We start from the raw sequence: 16,628 nt of genomic DNA, 5'->3' as shown, positions 1-16,628 counted from the left end.
CATTTATATCACTTCCCAGGAGTCTTATCATGTTTATATCACCTCCCAGAGCTGTCTCACTTCCCAGGAGTCTTATCATGTTTATATCACCTCCCAGAGCTGTCTCACTTCCCAGGAGTCTTATCATGTTTATATCACCTCCCAGAGCTGTCTCACTTCCCAGGTGTCTTATCATGTTTATATCACTTCCCATGGGTCTTATCATGTTTATATCACTTCCCAGGAGTCTTGTCATGTTTATATCACTTCCCAGGGGTCTTATCATGTTTATATCACTTCCCAGGGGTCTTTTCATGTTTATATCACTTCCCAGGGGTCTTATCATGTTTATATCACTTCCCAGGGGTCTTATCATGTTTATATCACTTCCCAGGTGTCTTATCATGTTTATATCACTTCCCAGGGGTCTTATCATGTTTATATCACTTCCCAGGGGTCTTATCATGTTTATATCACTTCCCAGGAGTCTTATCATGTTTATATCACTTCCCAGGGGTCTTATCACATTTATATCACTTCCCAGGGGTCTTATCATGTTTATATCACTTCCCAGGAGTCTTATCATGTTTATATCACTTCCCAGGGGTCTTATCATGTTTATATCACTTCCCAGGGGTCTTATCATGTTTATATCACTTCCCAGGGGTCTTATCACATTTATATCACTTCCCAGGGGTCTTATTATGTTTATATCACTTCCCAGGGTTCTTATCATGTTTATGTCACTTCCCAGGGGTCTTATCATGTTTATATCACTTCCCAGGGGTTTTATCATGTTTATATCACTTCCCATGGGTCTTATCATGTTTATATCACTTCCCAGGGGTCTTATCACATTTATATCGCTTCCCAGGGGTCTTATCATGTTTATATAACTTCCCAGGGGTCTTATCATGTTTATATCACTTCCCAGGGGTCTTATGTTTATATCACTTCCCAGGAGTCTTATCACATTTATATCACTTCCCAGGGGTCTTATCATGTTTATATCACTTCCCAGGGGTCTTATCATGTTTATATCACTTCCCAGGGGACTTATCATGCTTATATCACTTCCCAGAAGTCTTATCATGTTTATATCACTTCCCAGGGGTCTTATCACATTTCTATCACTTCCCAGGAGTCTTATCATGTTTATATCACTTCCCAGGGATATTATCACATTTCTATCACTTCCCAGGAGTCTTATCATGTTTATATCACTTCCCAGGGGTCTTATCGTGTTTATATCACTTCCCAGGGGTCTTATCACATTTATATCACTTCCCAGGGGTCTTATCACATTTCTATAACTTCCTAGGAGTCTTATCACATTTCTATCACTTCCCAGGGGTCTTATCACATTTATATCACTTCCCAGGGGTCTTATCACATTTATATCACTTCCCAGGGTTCTTATCACATGTCTATCACTTCCCAGGAGTCTTATCACATTTATATCACTTCCCAGGGGTCTTATCACTGTTATATCACTTCCCAGGAGTCTTATCACATTTATATCACTTCCCAGGAGTCTTATCACGTTTATATCACTTCCCAGGGGTCTTATCACTGTTATATCACTTCCCAGGGGTCTTATCGCTGTTATATCACTTCCCAGGGGTCTTATCATGTTTCTATCCCCTCCCAGAGCTGTCTCACTTCCCAGGGGTCTTATCACTTTTATATCACCTCCCAGAGCTGTCTCACTTCCCAGGGGTCTTATCACTTTTATATCACCTCCCAGAGCTGTCTCACTTCCCAGGGGTCTTATCACATTTATATCACCTCCCAGAGCTGTCTCACTTCCCAGGGGTCTTATCACATTTATATCACCTCCCAGAGCTGTCTCACTTCCCAGGGGTCTTATCATGTTTATATCACCTCCCAGAGCTGTCTCACTTCCCAGGGGTCTTATCACATTTATATCCCCTCCCAGAGCAGTGTCACTTCCCAGGGGTCTTATCACATTTATATCACTTCCCAGGGGTTTTATACCCTTTAATATCACCTCCAAGAGCTGTCTCACTTCCCAGGGGTCTTATCACATTTATATCCCCTCCCAGAGCAGTGTCACTTCCCAGGGGTCTTATCACATTTATATCACTTCCCAGGGGTCTTATCACATTAATATCATCACCCAGAGCTGTCTCACTTCCCAGGGGTCTTATCATGTTTATATCACCTCCCAGAGCTGTCTCACTTCCCAGGAGTCGTATCACATTTATATCCCCTCCCAGAGCTGTCTCACTTCCCAGGAGTCTTATCACATTTATATCCCCTCCCAGAGCTGTCTCACTTCCCAGGGGTCTTATCACATTTATATCACCTCCCAGAGCTGTCTCACTTCCCAGGGGTCTTATCACATTTATATCCCCTCCCAGAGCTGTCTCACTTCCCAGGGGTCTTATCACATTTATATCACCTCCCAGAGCTGTCTCACTTCCCAGGGGTCTTATCACATTTATATCACTTCCCAGAGCCATCTCAGTTCCCAGGGGTCTTATCACATTTATATAACCTTCCATAGCCTTCAATACAAAGGGTTGTTTAAAATGTTCTTCAACTTTTGTGATATATCTTATCGAATGCTCACAACATTCTAAACAGTATATTGGGATGACCACAAAGGACGTCCGTACCAGGATAAATGAGCATCTGGGATATATCACAAATGTTAACCGTTGTTCAGAGCTAGCCAGACATTTTATAGATATACACAAAGATGAAGTGTGTTCTTGTTACAAACTGCTATTTGTAACTGGCCCTTTAAATGGAAAAGTGCCCTGCTTCCCTGGATTGTGGAGAAGCCTATTTGCCAGCCTCCTTCCTCATGACTATGGCCCCTGGAAGATTGTGCCCCTGAAAACATATTAACTTTTATTGGGTGTGTATGGCCCTTTAAGAACCGTCTGGGGACATATTGTGACTTTGGTGAACAATGCCCCTTTAAGACTATGTCCCCAGACCTGTGAAATGACTTGTCCCTGGCTTTTTCCCACTTGGTTCAGTGGATAGGGCTTGCTGAACCAAGTGCCACACAGGCAGAGTGTTCCACAGAGGGGAAGCACTATTGCAAAGGCATTGGTTTTCATTGTGTGCCATTAAGAGTTAATTTTGTTCAATTCTTAATACAAGTTTGCTGGGATCAGCTCTAATTAAGTTTAGTGATAAAACATTCCCATTGTCTAATCAGACTGCTAGTGATAAGGTGGACTGCATTGTTTTATTGTGTGTAATGTTATCTGCTGAAGTAATTCTACTATGGCCTGTAAAAGGGCGTTGTCTCTATCTAAATGTATCAAATGTGTGATTGGGGATTTTATGCCTCCCCCTGAGAGTGTCTCTTTTTTGCATGTAACCTCAATAAAAACCAGGCTGTGTGTTCCAGCACATCAGACCTATTCTGACCCTCTAACTTGCAGCTTTGACTCATGTTTGTAGGGGACAGCCATAATCACTACAGGGATTGCTATGCTCTATATACTCCCTTAGCTACTGAGCTCCTGTAAGAGCTCTTGTTCCTGATCCTGCTTTGTTCATCAGAAGGAAGAGGTTCACCTACTGGAGCCTGGTCGTAGGTCCAGGGCGCAGAGCAGACGGCGAGATACCAGCCCAGCAGCGGTGGTTCATAGAGTCTGCATTACATATGGTGGCTACACAGTAGTTATAGTGTCTACAGTGCTGCTGCTCCTTTGGTGAGCGCTAGGAGCATCCTTTTCTATGGTCAAACTTCCAGCCAGCCTGGAGGCAACCGTAACATTTGGCGGCAGCGGTGGGATGGCGTCCTAGCGCAAGGAGCAGCACCCCAACAGCACTGGTATCGTAGGAGAGTTATTGAGGGCAACGCTAGTCACTGCGCAGCGTCCCTACCTACAGCAGCATGGAGCTGACAAGATACTGGTCAGAACCCTGTGAAGAGCACCTTAACCGGATCCGTCGCTATGAGGGCGCGGATTTCGTTCCAGAGGTAAAGAGGCGGCTAGTCCGATATGGTCCAGACCCTGCACAGGAGGTAGTCAGTCGCATCATCCGGGAATTGGACACGGAGAACGAAGCGGCACGAGCCTTTGAGCGCCAACTGTGGAGTTTGAGGGTATGGACACCTGGTCTCTCTCCCCAGCCGCAGCATGTTCCACAGGGAGAGGAGAGCAGCGACCTTCCTCCCCAGCGGCAGTATACCGTGCAGAGGGAAGAGACAACCGGTCTCCTTCCCCAACCCCAACCAGAGATACCCGAGGCAGCAGGCCTCATAGACTGGTCCTGGGAGGACCCCCAGCAGGCAGGTGGAGATGGGACCGCAGTCTCTCTAGCGGCCCTACAGGAATGCTGGGCAGGCGGCCCAGATCCCCAGCGACAGACCCAGCTACAGGGAGGGGAGAGCATCGACCTCCCTCCCCAGCCGGAGTGTGCCTTCCAGGGAGAGGAGACAACCGGTCTCTCTCCCCAGCCGCATCATGTTCCACAGGAAGCGGAGAGCATCGACCTCCCTTCCCAACGGCCGCCAGAGTATCAGGAGGAGGAGGTAAGCCAATCTCCCCCTCCCCAGCTAATTCCTAACTTGGGCCCAGGGTTAACAGTGGAGATGTTAACCCCCACTGACCCCCACGTTCCCTTTGCCACCGGGCAGGACTATGCCCCAATTCCCCCAGCAGAGGCCAGTGCCGCTGGCCTCTGCCCCCCAAGTACCACCAGCTATTTGCCCAGCTGCGCCAGGAAGGCCGAGGATACTACACTTTCATCCTACAACCTGGAACCTACAGGCCAGTACTACTTATTGTGGGGGGGCTACTTTGCTGCTAATGTTTATTTGTGGGTGGGTTGCGAGACTAACTTAGGCACTGACCGACAGAAGGTCAGGTGCCTGGTTAGTCTCCCTCCAAAAGGGGAGATATGTTACAAACTGCTATTTGTAACTGGCCCTTTAAATGGAAAAGTGCCCTGCTTCCCTGGATTGTGGAGAAGCCTATTTGCCAGCCTCCTTCCTCATGACTATGGCCCCTGGAAGATTGTGCCCCTGAAAACATATTAACTTTTATTGGGTGTGTATGGCCCTTTAAGAACCGTCTGGGGACATATTGTGACTTTGGTGAACAATGCCCCTTTAAGACTATGTCCCCAGACCTGTGAAATGACTTTTCCCTGGCTTTCTCCCACTTGGTTCAGTGGATAGGGCTTGCTGAACCAAGTGCCACACAGGCAGAGTGTTCCACAGAGGGGAAGCACTATTGCAAAGGCATTGGTTTTCATTGTGTGCCATTAAGAGTTAATTTTGTTCAATTCTAAATACAAGTTTGCTGGGATCAGCTCTAATTAAGTTTAGTGATAAAACATTCCCATTGTCTAATCAGACTGCTAGTGATAAGGTGGACTGCATTGTTTTATTGTGTGTAATGTTATCTGCTGAAGTAATTCTATGGCCTGTAAAAGGGCGTTGTCTCTATCTAAATGTATCAAATGTGTGATTGGGGATTTTATGCCTCCCCCTGAGAGTGTCTCTTTTTTGCATGTAACCTCAATAAAAACCAGGCTGTGTGTTCCAGCACATCAGACCTATTCTGACCCTCTAACTTGCAGCTTTGACTCATGTTTGTAGGGGACAGCCATAATCACTACAGGGATTGCTATGCTCTATATACTCCCTTAGCTACTGAGCTCCTGTAAGAGCTCTTGTTCCTGATCCTGCTTTGCTCATCAGAAGGAAGAGGTTCACCTACTGGAGCCTGGTCGTAGGTCCAGGGCGCAGAGCAGACGGCGAGATACCAGCCCAGCAGTGGTGGTTCATAGAGTCTGCATTACATATGGTGGCTACACAGTAGTTATAGTGTCTACGGTGCTGCTGCTCCTTTGGTGAGCGCTAGGAGCATCCTTTTCTACGGTCCAACTTCCAGCCAGCCTGGAGGCAACCGTAACAGTTCTTTTAAGTGGAATGCAATTGAGATGGTAAAAATTCCCCCTAGGGGTGGTGATAAGTGGTCCATACTTGCTAGACAGGAGGTCTATTGGATTATTAAAATGAACATTTTAACCCCACTTGGTTTCAATTCAGAAAATGATATAATACATTTTTGGGAATGAATATTACAGAGGACTAAAGTTAAATATCTTTATTAGGTTCCAGTTATTATTAATTAATAAATATGTATAAAATATGTTTACATGTTGTGACAGACCCCACTGTCAGTACTGGAAGGGTTAACTTTGTTCAGCTTTGAGAAACTATTTTCTGAAAACAGGTTTCCTGACATCAGCTATTGCTTACTGTAATTAAGTTTAAGTGATAAGCGTTCACATTGTTTAATCAGACTGCCAGGTGTCAGGAAGGACTCCTTTGTTTTCTTGTGTTTAATTGTTTATTTGGTTAAGTAATGCAATTCTATTGTATTCTGTAAAAGGGCGTCTTCCCTCTATCTAATGTACAATACTCTTCCAACCCCCCATCTGGTCTCCTAGGGGAGTTCTGCATAAATACTGGGCATATAGCCCTCAATAAAACACATTCTGTTTTACCCTCAAGATGGAGCTTGGTCTCGTGTTTGGGGGGAATTAACTGGGTTCGTGTGTTGCTGATCCCGTATTCAGGGCATCTTTCATCAGGTATTAACCCTTGATATCCGGGTTATACCATAACAATTGGTGGCAAGCGACGGGATGATCCTTATCGCCCAGAAGAGCAACTACACATCCGGACCTAATGGGAATACCGTATGAAAGGCTGAAAAGAGCCACCCTTAAAGACCTGCTAGAACAATGAGGCCGACAGGCCAGTAACCTCAGGAAGAGGGAGATTATTAACCTCAGGAAGAGGGAGATTATTACAATACTGACCGAGATGGACGGAGTACCAGGGACCGAAGAAACCAATGAGCCCAGCATATCACACAGAATCCCAGAAGAAGCAAGCTTTGACCGGTCAGTTAAAATAAGACTGGCCCATTATGGCCCCAACCCGTCTGCCGAAATTATCAACCGGGTCATAGCAGCCGTGGAGGCCAACCTACTTTGCCAAAGCGGCGCTGCAGCAGCCCAAGTCACAGCAACCCCAGTGTAAAAGAGAAAAGTACATTTTGCAGCTTTTAAAAACGTCCTGGAAACAGAAGGAGAGATTGATAGGTACCTTGCGGATTTTGAGAGGCAATGTGCCCTACACAAGGTACCCGCAGAGGACTGGGTCACGATATTATCCGGAAAATTATCCGGCCGGGCTAGCGAGGCTTTTCGGGCCATTCCAGATGAGGAAGTCGGGGATTATAATGCTGTAAAAGAAGCTGCTCTCCAGGTATGTGATTACACCAGAGGCATACAGGAGGCGGTTCAGAGACACTGTTAAACTAGCTGGAGATTCCTACGTCGAGTGGGCATGTAAGGTGCACCGCACAGCAGCTCACTGGATGGCGGGGTGCCAAGCCGTATCTGGGGAAGAGGTGCTGCAGCTATTCCTGTTGGAACATTGCTTCGACAAGTTATCCGCAGGAGTTAGAGAGTGGGTTCGGGACCGTAAACCCTCCACCCTGCATGAAGCTGCTCATCTGGCAGATGAGTATACGGATGCCCGCAAACTGGACACTGCTACCACTAAGATCCCTGCCAGAGTGGAGTACCGACCCACAGTCACCCCAGCAGCTACCAGTTACCAACCCCCGGCGCACTGCTCTACCACACCGCCTCCAGCCACGAACTATCCTCAGGCAGCCCGGTTCAACTCACGGGACTACTCACAACCTATTCGGTGCTTTGGATGTAAGCAACTAGGGCACAAAAGACCAGAGTGTCCCCCAGCGAACCAAGCACAGTCCTGGAGGAGACCCGCCAGCGGAAACCCACGTAACCCTCAGCCTGCTGCCCACTGCATAGAGGAGGAAGAATGCTGGGGCATCCTACATGAAGCAGACCCCCTGCAAGCTGCCCACCGGGATAACCGTCAACAACACCAGCAACTGGTTAAAGTGAATGGGAAGGAGGTCAGTGGTCTACGAGATACTGGTGCTACCATGACCTTGCTCAAAAAGAACTTGGTGTCCGAGAACCAGCACACCGGAGACACTGTGGCAGTGAGGGTAGCAGGGGGCGCTGTGTTCCGCCTACCTGTTGCCCGGGTACATTTGGATTGGGGAGTGGGCGCTAGACATGTGAATGAAAGGGTCATGAAGGATTTACCAGCTGATGTTCTCCTTGGAAATGACTTGGCCCCCCTTGTTTCTGCCTACGCTCCGATGGGTCCCACTGATGTTAACCCTATGACTACCTGTGGCCAGACCCGTGCTGCCGAGACCGACCCACCTGCTGCTGACACCCATGTAAGACTCTCTCCCCCGACTTGTACCTTAGGCTGGGATACCCCAGAGACGTACGGGAGGGAAACCCGGGAAGATCCGACCCTTCAGAAGTACAGGGCTAGGGCAGATGCTGGAGAAGAGGGGGTAGATGGGGAACGTTATGAGTGGGTGGGGGATAGGCTATATTGAATCCCTAAACCTGCCCAGAAAAGTACTGCCCCTCCGCAGAATCGGCAGCTGGTGGTGCTTGCGAAATACCGGCAAGAGATTCTGCAGATTGGGCATGATGTACCATTAGCTGGACATCTAGGGTCCCACCGCACAGCTCATAGGATCACCCAAAATTTCTTCTGGCCCAATTTTAACCGAGATGTGCGGGTATATTGTAGTACTTGTGACACCTGTCAACGGGAGGGTAAGCGGGGGGATCATCCAAAAGCTAGGCTTATGTCTATGCCTATCATTGGGGAACCCTTTTCCCGCATAGCCGTTGACATTGTGGGTCCACTGGCCAGAGCTAGTCCATCAGGTAAGAAGTATATTCTCACCTTGGTGGACTATGCCACTCGTTACTAAGAGGCAGTAGCACTGTCTAATATAGAGGCAGAGACAGTAGCTGATGCCCTGGTTAAGGTTTTTACTAGGGTCGGGTTCCCTAAGGAGATTCTCTCTGATCAGGGGACCCAGTTTACCGCTGTGCTCACCCAGCAGCTGTGGAAGGTGTGCGGCATTAAACCGCTGCTCAGTTCACCTTATCACCCACAGACTAACGGTCTCTACGAGCGCTTTAATGGCACCCTCAAGCAGATGCTGAGGACCTTTACTGACGATTGCAGAGACTGGCAGCAATTCCTGCCTCATCTGTTATTTGCGTACAGAGAGGTGCCCCAGGAATCTACTGGGTTCTCTCCCTTTGAGTTGCTCTATGTGAGAAGGGTCAGCGGACCCCTGGATCTCATTAGAGGACACTGGGAGGGAGAGACAGAGCAGGAGGGGATCCCCATAGTACCATATGTCCTGGAACTCCGGGACCGCATGGAGAAACTGTCCCTGATGGTAAGGGAGAATATCCAGGTGGCCCAGGGGAGACAGAAGAGGAGGTACGATCAGGGTACCCGGCAGCGGGTTTTCCAGGTTAGACAGAAAGTTTTGGTGCTCAAGCCTGTGAGGATCAACAAGATGCAAGCATCTTGGCAGGGCCCGTATAAGGTGTTAGCTCAGGTGTGTGATACTACCTATATTATAGCCAGCTGTGCAGATGAAGGGATCCAGTGATCCTTTCATGTGAACATGCTGAAGGAGTATCAGGAGAGACCAGAGGATGTCGCTGCAGTGTGTTCCCCTGCTGCAGACGACCCAGAGAATTTACCAATGCCCAACTTACTAGAGAAGGACCCCCAGACTGACCTCACTAGTCTTGTGCAGCTAGGGAACCGGTTAAGCCCTACAGAGAAGGTACAGGCAAGACAGCTTCTGTGGGAGAAGCAGGCGACATTCTCCCAAGAGCCCGGCTACACTACCCTAGCTGTACATAAGGTAGAGACCCCTGGACAGAATCCCCTGTGACAGCGCCCCTACCGTATCCCCAAAGCAGTCCGAGAAGGAATGCGGAAGGAGATACAGGAGATGGTTCGGCTGGGAGTCATCGAGCACTCCGATAGCCCTTGGGCTTTGCCTGTAGTCCTGGTACCTAAGAAAGATGGGACCACCCGGTTCTGTGTGGACTACAGGTGGCTCAACGAAAGACCACCACTGACGCTTACCCGATGCCCTGGGTAGACGAATTACTAGACCGTATTGCTAGGGGATGCTATCTGACCACCATAGACCTGTGTATAGGCTATTGGCAGATTCCACTGGCCGAGGATGCTATTCCCAAGTTGGCATTCATCACCCCATGTGGCCTGTACCAGTTTAAGGTCATGCCCTTTGGGATGAAGAATGCTCCGGCTACCTTCCAGCGTATGGTGGATAGACTCCTCGATGGCTTCCAGGAATTTGCTTGTGCCTACCTGGATGACATTGCGGTCTACAGTGAGTCCTGGGAGGAACACCTAACCCATGTAGGGGTGGTTCTGGACAAGATTCGGGCCGCTGGCCTGACCTTGAAACCAGACAAGTGCCATCTAGGTATGGCTGAAATACAGTACTTGGGTCACCGAGTGGGGTGTGGGAGCCAGAGACCGGAGCCAGCCAAGGTAGAGGCTGTGGCTAACTGGCCCACACCTATCACTAAGACCCAAGTGCTAGCCTTCCTGGGGATGGCTGGTTATTACCGACGTTTTGTCCCGGACTACAGTACTATCGCCAAGCCCCTGACTGACCTGACTAAAAAGAACCTTCCTAAACAGGTCCTGTGGTCTCCAGCTTGTGAAGCCGCGTTTCAGGCACTGAAGCAGGCTCTTGTGAATGCCCCTGTCTTGGCTGCCCCAGTCCCTAACAAATGTTTTCTCATTCATACAGATGCTTCCATGTATGGACTGGGGGCTGTGCTGAGCCAAGTCGGGGAGGATGGAGGAGAGCACCCTGTCGCATACTTAAGCAGAAAGTTGTTACCTCGAGAAGTAAGTTATGCGGCAGTAGAGAAGGAATGTTTAGCCCTGGTCTGGGCACTGAAGAAGTTGAACCCTTATTTATATGGACAGGAATTCTCTCTCATAACGGACCACAATCCCTTAGTCTGGCTTAACCGGGTCTCAGGAGACAATGGTAGATTGCTGCGGTGGAGTTTAACCCTCCAACCCTATAACTTCACCATCAGCTACTGGCCGGTAAGCAAAACGGGAATGCAGATGGAATGTCCCGGCAAACTGACATTCCTATCACCTCCTAGTCTGGTCATCCCCAAGTTGACCCGCCAAAGGGTCAAGCCGGGTCTGCCGGAGTGTCCCACCAGGAGGGAGCCATGTGGCAGACCCCTCTGTCAGTACTGGAAGGGTTAACTTTGTTCAGCTTTGAGAAACTATTTTCTGAAAACAGGTTTCCTGACATCAGCTATTGTTTACTGTAATTAAGTTTAAGTGATAAACGTTCACATTGTTTAATCAGACTGCCAGGTGTCAAGAAGGACTCCCTTGTTTTCTTGTGTTTAATTGTTTATTTGGTTAAGTAATGCAATTCTATTGTATCCTGAAAAAGGGCGTCTTCCCTCTATCTAATGTACTATCTTCTTCCAACCCCCCATCTGTTCTCCTAGGGGAGTTCTGCATAAATATTGGGCATATAGCTCTCAATAAAGACATTCTGTTTTACCCTCAAGATGGAGCTTGGTCTCGTGTTTGGGGGGAATTAACTGGGTTTGTGTGTTGCTGATCCCGTATTCAGGGCATCTTTCATCAGGTATTAACCCTTGATATCCGGGTTATACCATAACACATGTTTCTATTGTCAGTCGATGCTAAAAGTGTTAATGCTGTTTGATCCATCAATATGAGCAGTAGGTGTGTGTTTTTAATTAACCAATAGTATTTGTTTGTGCCTTTTAAATACTGTGCCACATCTGATGTAACTTATGATCTATGATTACAGCAAAGTGTTGCAGAAACGCGTAAAACTGTTTCTATACTATTGTTGGAGTGGTGTTGCTATGGATGTCTTTTTTTAATTTGACCCCAATAAAGGATTTGATCGGTTTTAAGAAGGCTGCAGTTTATGGAACTTTATTTCAACTTCCCAGAACTGTCTCATTTCCCAGGGGTCTTATCACTTTTATATCACTTCCCAGAGCTGTGTCACTTTCCAGGGGTATTATCACCTTTATATACTCTACCAGAGCACATCTCACTTCCCATGGGCCTTATCACCTTTATATCCCCTCCCAGAGCCGTGTCATTTCCCAGGGGTCTTATCACGTTTATATCACTTTCCAGGGGTCTTATAACGTTTATATCCCCTCACAGAGCCCATCTCCTTTCTCAGGGGTCTTATCACATTTATATCAACTCCCAAAGCCGCCTCACATCCCAGGGGTCTTATCACATTTATATCACCTCCCAAAGCCATCTCACTTCCCAGGGGTCTTATCACATTTATATCACCTCTCAAAGCCATCTCACTTCCCAAGGGTGTTATCACATTTATATCACTTCCCAGAGCCGTCTCACTTCCCAGGGGTCTTATCACATTTATATCACCTCCCAGAGCTGTCTCACTTCCCAGGGGTCTTATCACATTTATATCACCTCCCAAAGCCATCTCACTTCCCAGGGGTCTTATCACATTTATATCACCTCCCAAAGCCATCTCACTTCCCAGGGGTCCTATCACATTTATATCACCTCCCAGAGCCGTCTCACTTCCCAGGGGTCTTATCACGTTTATATCACCTCCCAGGGGTCTTATCATGTTTATATCACTTCCCAGAGCCGTCTCACTTCCCAGGGGTCTTATCACATTTATATCACCTCCCAAAGCAGTCTCACTTCCCAGGGTCTTATCACATGTATATCCCCTCCCATAGCCCATTTCACTTCCCAGGGGTCTTATCATGTTTATATCACCTCTCAGGGGTCTTATCACATTTATATCACATCCCAGAGCCATCTCACTTCCCTGGGGTCTTATCACATTTATGTCACCTCCCAAAGCCGTCTCACTTCCCTGGGGTCTCATCACATTTATATCACCTCCCAAAGCCATCTCACTTCCCTGGGGTCTTATCACATTTATATCACCTCCCAAAGCCATCTCACTTCCCAGGGGTCTTATCACGTTTATATCCCCTCCCAGAGCCGTCTCACTTCCCAGGGGTCTTATCACGTTTATATCACCTCCCAGAGCCGTCTCACTTCCCAGGGGTCTTATCACATTTATATCACCTCCTAAAGCCGTGTCACTTCCCAGGGGTCTTATCGCGTTTATATCACCTCCCAGAGCTGTCTCACTTCCCAGGGGTCTTATCACATTTATATCACCTCCCAAAGCAGTCTCACTTCCCAGGGTCTTATCACATTTATATCACCTCCCAGAGCTGTCTCACTTCCCAGGGGTCTTATCACATTTATATCACCTCCCAAAGCCATCTCACTTCCCAGGGGTCTTATCACTTTTATATCCCCTCCCAAAGCCCATTTCACTTCCCAGGGGTCTTATCACGTTTATATCACCTCCCAGGGCCCATTTCACTTCCCAGGGTCTTATCACATTTATATCACCTCCCAGTGCCCATATAATTTCCCAGGGGTCTTATCAATTTGCAGGGGCCATATTACTTGCCAGGCTGTATATATCACTCACCATGGTGTATATCTTCTTAGGGGTGATATTAATACCCAGGGTACACATCACTGCCAATAAGCCTTATTATACCAAAGGTTAATGTCGCCTCCCCGGTGGCCATATCACTTCCCAGGGACCATATCACTTCCCAGGGACCATATCACCTCCCAGGGACCATATCACCTCTCAGGGACCATATCACCTCCCAGGGGCCATATCACCTCCCAGGGGCCATATCACCTCCCAGAGGCTATATCACCTCCCAGGGACCATATCACCTCCCAGGGACCATATCACCTCTCAGGGACCATATCACCTCCCAGGGGCCATATCACCTCTCAGGGGCCATATCACCTCCCAGGGACCATATCACCTCCCAGGGGCCATGCCACTGCCCATAGCCTGTATCACATTCCAGTGCCCATTTGTGACACTCACAGTGGAAAAGAACATAGTGAAGATGTACACAGAGGCTTCAAGCAGGTAATGGCTTCTCAGAGCGATGAGAACGGGGGGAAGGAACATAAGGTTGCTGAGGCAGAGAAGCAGAGTGGACAGCAGCTGGAAGCTGTAGGTAAAGGCCTGTGCGTTATCTGTGCAGCCCCAGCCACTCCAGCCTAGGGGAGAGGGAGATAGTTTAGAGAACAGCAGCATTCTATATAAATCAGAACCAAGTGCCACCTACAGAACAGAAACAGTGACATCACAAGCACATGCAATGACATCGCAAACACACACAATGACATCACAAGCACACACACTGTGACATCACAAGCACATGCAATGAGATCGCAAACACACAGTGACATCACAAGTACATGCAATTACATCGCAAACACACACAGTGACATCACATGCAATGACATCACAAGTATACACACAGTGACATCACATGCAATGACATCACAAGCACACACACTGTGACATCACAAGCACATGCAATGACATCGCAAACACACAGTGACATCACAAGCACATGCAATGACATCGCAAGTAACCACGCAGTGACATTACAAGCACATTCACATGTAATGACATCACAAACTCATACAGTGATATCACAAGTATGCACTGATACATCACAAGCACATCATACACACATAGCAATATCACAAGTGCACACATATACACATAGCAACATCACACACACACACAGTAACATGACATAACATATACATATCTCAAACACACTCACAGTAAAATGGCATAGCACATACATATCAAAAACAGTAACATGAGACAGCACATACACATCACACACAGCACAAACATATCACACACAGCACATACATATCACACACACAAAGTTACATGACACAGCACATACATATCACACAGTTACAAGACACAGCACATACATATCACACACACACACAGTTACATGACACAGCACATAAATATCACACACACAGTTATATGACACAGCACATACATATCACACACACACACACACACACACAAAGTAACATGACACATCACATACACATCACACACACACAGTTACATGACACAGCACATACACATCACACACACACAGTTACATGACACAGCACATACATATCACACACACAGTAACATCACACAGCACATACATATCACCCCCCCACACACACACAGTAACATGAGACAGCACATACATATCACACACACACAGTAACATCACACAGCACATACATATCACACACACACACACACACACACAGTAACATCACACAGCACACAGCACATACATATCACACACACTCACACACAGTAACACGACACAGCACATACATATCACACACACACACACACAGTAACATCACACAGCACATACATATCACCCCCCCCCCCCACACACACACACACACACACACAGTAACACGACACAGCACATACACATCACACACACACACACACAGTTACATGGCACAGCACATACAAATCACACACAGTTACATGACACAGCACATACATATCACACACAGCACACATATATCACACACACACACTCAGCAAATACATATCACACACACTCAGCACATACATATCACTCTCAGCACATACCTATCACACACAGCACGCACATATCATACACAGCACACACACACAGTTACATGACACAGCACATACACATCACACACAAAAAGTAACATGACACAGCACATACATATCACACACAGTACATACATATCACACACACAGTAACATGACACAACACATACATATCACACACACACACACACACACACAGTAACATGAGACATCACACACACTCACACACAGTAACATGACACAGCACATACATATCAAACACACACACACACACAGTAACATCACATAGCACATACATATCAGCCACACACACACACACACAGTAACACGACACAGCACATACACATCACACACACACACAAACAGTTACATGGCACAGCACATACATATCACACACAGCACATACATATCACACACACAGTAACATCACACAACACATGCATATCCCCCACACACACACAGTAGCACGAGACATCACACACACTCACACACAGTAACACGACACAGCACATACATATCACCCACACACACACACACAGTAACACGACATAGAACATACACATCACACACACACACAGACAGTTACATGGCATAGCACATACATATCACACACAGTTACATGACACAGCACATACATATCACACACACAACACATGCATATCATACACACAGCACATACATATCACACACATACACACACACAAACACATACATATCACACACACACACACAACACATACATATCATACACACAGCACATACATATCACACACACAGCACATACATATCATACACACAGCACATACAGATCACACACACAGTACATACATATCACACACACAGCACATACATATCACAAACACAGCACATACATATCATACACACAGCACATACCTATCACACACACATCACATACATATCACACACACAGCACATACATATCACACACACACACCACATACATATCATACACAGGTGGCAATATCACACACACACAGCACATACATATCATACACAGCACATACATATCACACACACAGCACATACATATCATACACAGCACATACATATCACACACACAGCACATACATATCATACACAGCACATACATATCACACACAC

The 16,628-nt window shown here is 47.0% G+C and overlaps 1 protein-coding gene across 1 annotated transcript in view; it reads right to left on the bottom strand.

Annotated features, from left to right (window-relative positions):
• TMEM8B (transmembrane protein 8B) overlaps positions 1–16,628 on the bottom strand; it is a 156,389-nt gene that overhangs the window by 26,347 nt on the left and 113,414 nt on the right. Inside the window, exon 8 of the mRNA XM_053699635.1 lies at positions 13,911–14,089. Coding sequence (XP_053555610.1) covers positions 13,911–14,089 — 179 coding nt within the window. The remainder of the gene's footprint in view (positions 1–13,910; positions 14,090–16,628) is intronic.

This window comes from Bombina bombina, chromosome 2, assembly GCF_027579735.1.
Source record: "Bombina bombina isolate aBomBom1 chromosome 2, aBomBom1.pri, whole genome shotgun sequence".
NCBI classification, from domain to species: Eukaryota; Metazoa; Chordata; class Amphibia; order Anura; family Bombinatoridae; genus Bombina; species Bombina bombina.
The sequence above is the reverse complement of the archived record's forward strand: the minus strand, read 5'-3'. Positions and strand labels throughout refer to the sequence as shown.